This window comes from Mustela nivalis (assembly GCF_964662115.1).
Source record: "Mustela nivalis genome assembly, chromosome: 7".
In the NCBI taxonomy this organism is placed as follows: Eukaryota; Metazoa; Chordata; class Mammalia; order Carnivora; family Mustelidae; genus Mustela; species Mustela nivalis.
The window spans coordinates 124909931-124918022 of record NC_139026.1 but is presented as its reverse complement, the minus strand read 5'-3'; the positions used below and the strand labels follow the sequence as shown (position 1 = coordinate 124918022).

The window sequence follows — 8092 nt, the reverse complement described above, 5'->3', positions numbered from 1 at the left end:
CTGTAGCTTGGCAGTTTTTACATTAGTGACTCAAAAGAAGCTAATACTTAACGGTGTTTCTGCCCACCAATCCTTAGACTATATCATAGAACAAATGCCTAATGGACTTCTACAACCTTGAAAAGGAGACCAAACTGTACACTGACAAAAGAATTCTGTAACTTACTTGTCAGCCAGGAGCACTAGAAGCTCAGGAGGCAAAGTTACAGAAAGGTCCACCCTGTTTATTTTAGAGAGAGATTTTACTTTATTTCAGTAAGTTTGTTGCCCAGCAATTTGAAAGGTGAATAGCTAGAATTACTTTCTTTCCTTCACTTGAGAAGCATTTGTCAAGTGTACTCTTAGGAATTTAATAACTGAATTTCATGGACACCTGTGTGGCTCAGTTGGTTAAGCATCTGCCTTCAACTCAGGTCATGTTCTCATGCTCCTGGAATCGAGTCCCACATTGGGCTCTCGCTCAGCGGAGCCTGCTTCATCTCCCTCACTTCCACTCTCTCAAATAAATAAAATCTTAAAAAAAAACCTAAATTTTACCTTCATTATTTAGCTAAATATGTTTGTATTCGCTCTGTGAATTTGGGGTTTTATTTAAATTTTATTTTTATAAATGTTAATGGTTCCAGTATAAGGTTTATAGCATAAGAAAAGACTGGAACAAGATTTTATGTATGATTTTTGGTGACATTATGTTCAAGAGTGTGATACAAGCTACTAGAATTACAGCTGTACAATGTCTTTGTTATTAATGTTGGCTGCTTCCAAATGTATATAAAACACAATATGCTAACTCTGGTCCCAAATTCCATAGGATTATGAAGAAGCATAGATTTTCTCATAAACATTGAGCCTACAAAATAGTGTTTACTTTTTTACGATTATATAACAAACCATCCCAAAAACTTCATGATATAAAACAATTGTTTTACAAATTCTTTGGCTGTGGACTTTAAACAGCACAGTAGGGAGGGCTTATCTGCTTCTCAATCTAGAGTCTCAGAGAGTGGAGGGATCTTTACTCACATGACTGGACCTTACCTCCATCTAAGGGACAGATATGGAACACATAAAGCTGTGGATACATTTTCCTTCCACATGTATGTGAGATGCTTACCAAGATCAATAATGTGCTGGGCCATAAAGCAGTCTAGAGAAACCCCCAAAAGTTGGGTAATTAAGCAGCACATTTCTGAATAACCCGAGAGTCAAAGGGAAATCAGAAGTTAGAACATGTTTTACTGAATGAAAATAAAACAGCAAAAATTATGGATGTCATTATAGCAATGCTTAGAGGGAAATGAATGGCTTTAAATATATTATTAAAATAAAGGTTTGAAAATTGGAAAGCTAAGCTTTCATCTCAAACTCAAAATAAACCAAAGAAAGTAAACAAGATAAAAAGATATATTCACATATAAAAGGATGAATTTGTACCCCTACCTCACACCATATGCAAAACATAACTTAAAATGATCAGAGGTCCAATTGTAAGAGCTAAAACTATAAAATTCCTAGAAGACACAGGAGTAAGTCTTCATGAGCTTGAACCCATAGTATGGTTTCTCAAAATACCAAATAAAACAAGATTGGACTTCACCAAAACTAAAACCTTTGTGTGTCAAAGGGCATTATGAAGAACAGAAATATTTTCTCCCCATTCTATGGGGAGAAACCATATGTATCAGGGAATTTGTATCTAGAATATATAAAGAATGCATAACTCAAGTAAAAAACAAGTAGTTTTCAGTGGGCAAATGATTTGAAGAGCTTTATCTCCAAAGATGATACATAAATGTCCATCTAGTAAACACATGAAAAGATGCTCAACATATAACCATTAAGCAAAATCAAAATCGCAAAATAACCATGTCACACCCACTAGGATATTTAAAAATCAAAGAAGACAAGAGTTGGCAAAGATTAGAGAAACTGGGATCTTCATGTTGATGAGGATATGAAATGGTGAAGTCACTTCAGAAAAACGGTTGTACAGTTTCTCAAAAAGTTAAACACAGCAGATGATCCAGCCATTCAATCCTAGCTACATAATTTGTACAAAACATTTACACAAAATCTTTTATGTGGGTATTCATAGCAATGCTTTTCATACTAAAATGGCAACAACCGAATTGTCCATCAAATGATGGATGGATAAATATAGTATACACGTATACAACTGAAAATTATTTGACAGAAAGAATTCCACATGCTACAATATAGATGAACCTTGAAAACATTACAATAAGTTAAAGAAGGCTGTCACAAAAAGATCATCTATTATATGATTCTATTTCTGTGAAATGTCCAGAATGGGCAAGCCATAGAAACAGCAGTCACCAGGGGTTGAGAATATTGGAATACAGAACTGAAAGCAAATGCTTCCAAACACTGATGAGAAAATAATACAAATTGTAAACCAGTACCCCCAGGAAATAGACAAAACAGTATTTATTTTATGAAGCCAAAATGGTGCTGAAACAAGACCAGAACCTGACAAAGACTTTACAAGAAAGATTACAACCAAATATTTCCTATGATCATCAGCACAAAGATCCTATACAAATATTAAACCCATGAATAAATTTGTGTGTGTGCGTGTTTGTGTATGTATACAATGTGCTTATATGTAATACATAACTAGTGAGTACTGCAGAAGTATTAAGTTTATTTAAGATTAATAAATCTGTAGCTTAACATTAACAGATAAATAATGGTAAGAAACTATAAATCAATTTTAAGAACTGGAAAAAATACAAACAAATGGAGGCTAAATAATATGCTACTACACATCCAAAATGTCAAGAAATCAAAGAGGGAAGCAAAAAATATCTGGAGAGAAATTATAAACACTACAGTTTAAAATGTTTGGGCTATAGCAAAAGCAGCTCTAAGAAGGAAGTATATAGCCTATGTCTAAAGAAAACAGCCCTACATTAGTAGAAGCAAGGAAATACTAAAGATCAGAACAGAAATAAAAGAAAGAAAACTAAAAAAATAATAGAAAAGATCAATGAAACTAAGAGCAGATTCTTGGAAAAGATTTTAAAAAATAGTGACAAAACCTTAGACTACTCAAGATAAAAAGAAATTCAAATAAAATAAGCAGTAAAAGAAAAGTTACAACTAACACCAAAGAAATACAAAAGATTTTAAGAGACTATTATGAATAATATTATCTTCCAACAAACTGGATAAGCTAGGAGATGTGAAAAAAACACAAACTTCTAAGACTGAATCAGGATGAAATAGACTATCTACAAAGACATATTACTAGTAACCAAGTTGAGTCGGTTAAGAAAAAAAATCTCCCCACCAACAAAAGTGCAGGACCAGATGACATCATTGGTCCATCCTACTTAACATTTACAGACAAGTTAATACATACACTTCTCAAACTATTCCAAATAAATACAAGAGGAAGAAAGGCTCCCAATCAGTCTAGGAAGCCAGCATTAACCTGATATCCAAACCAGACAAAGACACTACAAAAAAAAAAAAAAAAAAAAAAAAATTATAGACCAGTGCCTCTGAGGAACATAGATACAAAAGCCCTCAACAAAATATTAGCAAATTCAAAAAATACATTAAGAAGATCATTTAACACAACCCAATGAAATTTATTCCAATGATTTAGTATTTGCAAAGAAATTAACAAGATATACCACATTAAGAAAATGAAAGATAAAAAGCATATGATCATCTCAATAGACGCAGAAAAAGCATTTGACAAAATTCAATATCCATTCATAAAAACTCTCAACAAAGAAGGCATAGAGGAAACATAATAAAGACCATTATAACAAACCCATAGCTTACATCATACTTAATAGTGAAAAACTAAAAGCTTTTACCCAAGAATATCAACAAGAAAAAAATGCCCACTCTCTCCATTTTTATTCAGTATAGTACTGGGTGTTCTAGCCACAGCAATCAGACAAGAAAAAGAAAAGCATCCAAATTGGTAAGGAAGAAGAAAAACAATTTGCAGATGACATGATACTATAAATAATATACTATATATACTATATATATAAATAAATATATACTACAAATAGAAAACCCTCAAGACTCTACCAAAAAAAAAAAAAAAAGAAAAAGAAAATCACAGGCCCAAAATCTTATGACAGTTTATTCAGTTCCACTCAGTAAACTGGAACTTAACCCTTAATTCAACCTCCACCAGAAACACAGTCTTAACTGGTCAGTCAGGAATTTTCTGGTCAGCATCAATGAGGTGACTTGCCACACAGGCCATCTTCATCTCCAAAGGAAGAATGGGATGCAAAATAAGATCCCCTGATCTTCCTTGTTAGGGAAGGTGATCTTGCCTTAAATAATCCTTTTATTTTGCTAGTAACTTTCTTGGCCTACCCTCCTTCCTATAAAAACCTTCCATTTTGTACAGCTCCTCAAAGCCTCCCTCTGTTTACTAGATGGGATGCTGCTTGATTCATGAGCCATTTAATAAAACCAGTTATATGTTTAAATTTTACTTGGTTGAATGTTTGTTATTTAACAGATTTAATAGCAGTAATGGGATCCTAAGTGAACTCCAATAGCATTCATTGACAAAAAATACGGGCATGGAACTCAAGAAGCTTTTGAGTCCACTTTCCTGCTATTTCTGAGAGCTGCAGGTAAACTCCTCTCAGTTGTGAGCACCACTGTTATCTTAAATTTGAGCTTCCAAACTAGTTGTATTTCCTTCACAGAGCAGGTCAGCTTGAGAGGACAGACAGTTAGGCCAGAAACCCAAAATGAGCTGGCAGTTTTTCACAGGGCCCAACTGAGGCAGCAGAAGGATCCACCAGAACTAAGCCCTAGCCTTTCATACCACAATTCCCCAGGTGGAAAACCTCAGTAAGGTTCCATGGGAATTGGTGGTGCATAAAGGGCTTCTTGTGTCCCAGACACAGTAACATCTCTTGATTACTGCAGAGACATTAAGGTGCAAGTTTGTCTTGTTTTGTGTAGATAAAAGCTATTGCTGGGGCGCCTGGGTGGCCCAGTGGGTTAAAGCCTCTGCCTTCGGCTCAGGTCATGATCCCCGGGTCCTGGGATCGAGTCCTGCATCGGGCTCCCTGCTCGTTGGGGAGCCTGCTTCTGTCTCTCTCTCTCTCTGCCTGCCTCTCTGCCTACTTGTGAACTCTGTCAAATAAATAAATAAAATCTTTTTTTAAAAAAAGCTATTGCTAACAGGGATCTTGGAGGCCAAAAAGCTTCAAACATTAGTGGGCACAGGCTAAGCATGTAAAGGCTGTTAAGGGGCTTCCCACCTTTAGAAGACTCCCATAACAGAACATGTTGCTCACAGAATGGGTTAGAATGACACTATGTCACCCACTGAACTCAAAAAAACTTCTGTGCAATGAGCTCCACTGTGAATCACCCACAATTTCCAACCCTGAGGCACACCTGTTCTAGGTGTTAGTTTGACTTTGAGAAAACCAAAGGTTTAGCTAATGGGATGCTTACATTCTCAAGAGTCAAGCATACCACTTTCCAGCACACCTATATAGTTTACGTCTTAGAACTATAGTCCCAGAAATTGCAGATAACTAGCAAAAACAGCAAAATCTTACTAACCTTGTTTCAAGTTACCAAGAATTACTAAGCTTGGTAATTCCAGATAAAAATAAGTACAACACACCTAAATACAGGATGATAGTTCGTGTAACCAACAGAGATATCTGTCAGATTGCTTATGCCCGCATAGAAGGAGATATGATAGTTTGTGCAGCTTCTGCTCATGAACTCCCAAAGTATGGTGTGAAAGTTGGCCTGACAAATTATGCTGCAGCATATTGTACCGGCCTGCTGCTGGCCCGCAGGCTCCTTAATAGGTTTAGCATGGACAAGATCTATGAAGGCCAAGTGGAAGTGACTGGAGATGAATACAATGTGGAAAGCATTGATGGTCAACCTGGTGCCTTCACCTGCTATTTGGATGGAGGGCTTGCCAGAACTACTACTGGAAATAAAATTTGGGGGGCCCTCAAGGGAGCAGTGGATGGAGACTTGTCTATCCCTCACAGTACCAAACGATTCCCTGGTTATGATTCAGAAAGCAAGGAATTCAATGCAGAAGTACATCGAAAGCACATCATGGGTCAGAATGTTGCAGATTATATGTGTTACCTAATGGAAGAAGATGAAGATGCATATAAGAAACAATTCTCTCAATACATAAAGAACAACATAACTCCAGACACGATGGAGGAGATGTATAAGAAAGCTCATGCTGCTATACGAGAGAACCCAGTCTATGAGAAGAAGCCTAAGAAAGAAGTTAAAAAGAAGAGGTGGAGAGAAAGACAACTATCATATGATCTCCCTGATATGAGGAAGTGGTGATGCAACATGGGGGCTTAAGTGGGTAGGAGAAGAATCAATGAAACAAAGATGGGATTGAGAGGGAGACAAACCATAAGTGACTCTTAATCTCACAAAACAAACTGAGGGTTGCTGGGCGGAGGGGGGTTGGGAGAAGGGGGGTGGGGTTATGGACATTGGGGAGGGTATGTACTTTGGTGAGTGCTGTGAAGTGTGTAAACCTGGCGATTCACAGACCTGTACCCCTGGGGATAAAAATACAGGTTTATAAAAAAAAAATAAAAAATTTAAAAAAAAAAAAAAAAGAAGAGGTGGAATCGTCCCAAAATGTCTCTTGCCCAAAAGAAAGATCCAGTAGCTCAGAAGAAGGCAAGCTTCCTTCGAGCACAAGAGCAGGCTGCTGAGAGCTAATAAACCAAACCACAACTTTCTATGAAGATTTTTCAGATAAAGACAATAATAAACTTATTCATCAAGCAGAAAAAAAAAAAAAATTGGCTTGGTAACCATTAGGTGGAGAGGGAGGTGGGCAAAATAAGGCCAGACAGAAACGTGGGTTAATTCCATTTGCACCCTAGGGTCCTACAAACCTGCTGCCAGTCCTCAGGGGAATTAGGACTTAAGAATGCAATGGTCATTTTGAGGGACATTCCAATTAGTAAGATCACTTAAGAAATGCACTTGAAGGCAAGGGTTCCAGTTAAATAGAATGGGATACCTATTTTAACTGGCATGAAGAAGCCTCCTGAAGGTTTCAAATTTCCAAAGTACTTTCACTGAAATTCATTACCGAAAAAGAGGAAAAGATACCTAGAACAAAGGATTGTAAGACTGATATAACTCCTGATGTTCCCCTCTATCATTTGAGTACGCATCCTAGTAATTCTCTGTCTGAACTATCTTTCCACTCTTAAGTGACTATTATGCAATTACCTTGTAAAATAATGCTACCCAGAGGGAAAGAAAGACATTCTAGCATAGATGAATGGAGGTTAGTCCTTAATATCATTTAGGTGGGAACCCAGTTCTTTGAGGAATTAAAAACTGCCCTTGTTCTACAAATCTAGTCTTGATAAAAGCAGGGCTGTGCTTCCAGAAGCGGTTCGAAGTCCGCCAATCCTTTGTGCCAATTCTGAAAACCTCGCCTGTGTCTCAAAAGGCTTTTAAGTATTGCAAAAATTCTGAGCTTAAGGGAATCGAAGCCCTTCCAGGAGGAGTGTGCTTTATTCCCATTTTTTCCAAGGTCTTCCCCAGAACTCTCATCTAGACCATCTTTTTGATGGGGGTAATTCAGGCACATTTTAAATATTATATGTACTATATTTATAAAATATATATGCCAAAGTGGACATAAAAATCTTAACTGTGTTCTCCAAAGATAAAAAAGGGAAAGCTTTTTATCTGGGAAAGCTTAAACTATCTGGACAGGTAACTTTAACATATTCCATCTACCAGAAAAATAAATTTAGATCCAACTTTTATAACAATGGCAATAATTTTAAGACAGAAGCCATGATTATGATCTCTGGTTTCACATGTTCATGTGTGTCTATGTGTATGTGTGATAGACGTGTGATGTTTTCTACCCCCAGATGTTATTGCTAAAATTAATTTGTAAGCTCTATTTAATTGGCTCAAAAAATTAAGCACCTATGTAATTGAACTTTCAAATGTAATGGACATAACCCAAATGTTATTCAAGTTCATAAGTTCTGGGGTCATCTTCAGTAAGTTAAATTTAAATCTGTTTTTAAAACAA

General features: G+C 36.4%; 1 protein-coding gene across 1 annotated transcript; it reads left to right on the top strand.

Annotated features, from left to right (window-relative positions):
• Positions 1-5616: 5616 nt before the first annotated feature.
• LOC309870153 (large ribosomal subunit protein uL18-like) lies at positions 5617-6827 on the top strand. The gene is made up of 2 exons (XM_082742320.1): positions 5617-6302; positions 6645-6827. The coding sequence occupies exons 1-2, from the start codon at positions 5662-5664 to the stop codon at positions 6742-6744; spliced, it is 741 nt and encodes a 246-aa protein (XP_082598446.1). The 5' UTR covers positions 5617-5661; the 3' UTR covers positions 6745-6827.
• The last annotated feature ends 1265 nt before the right edge of the window (positions 6828-8092 follow it).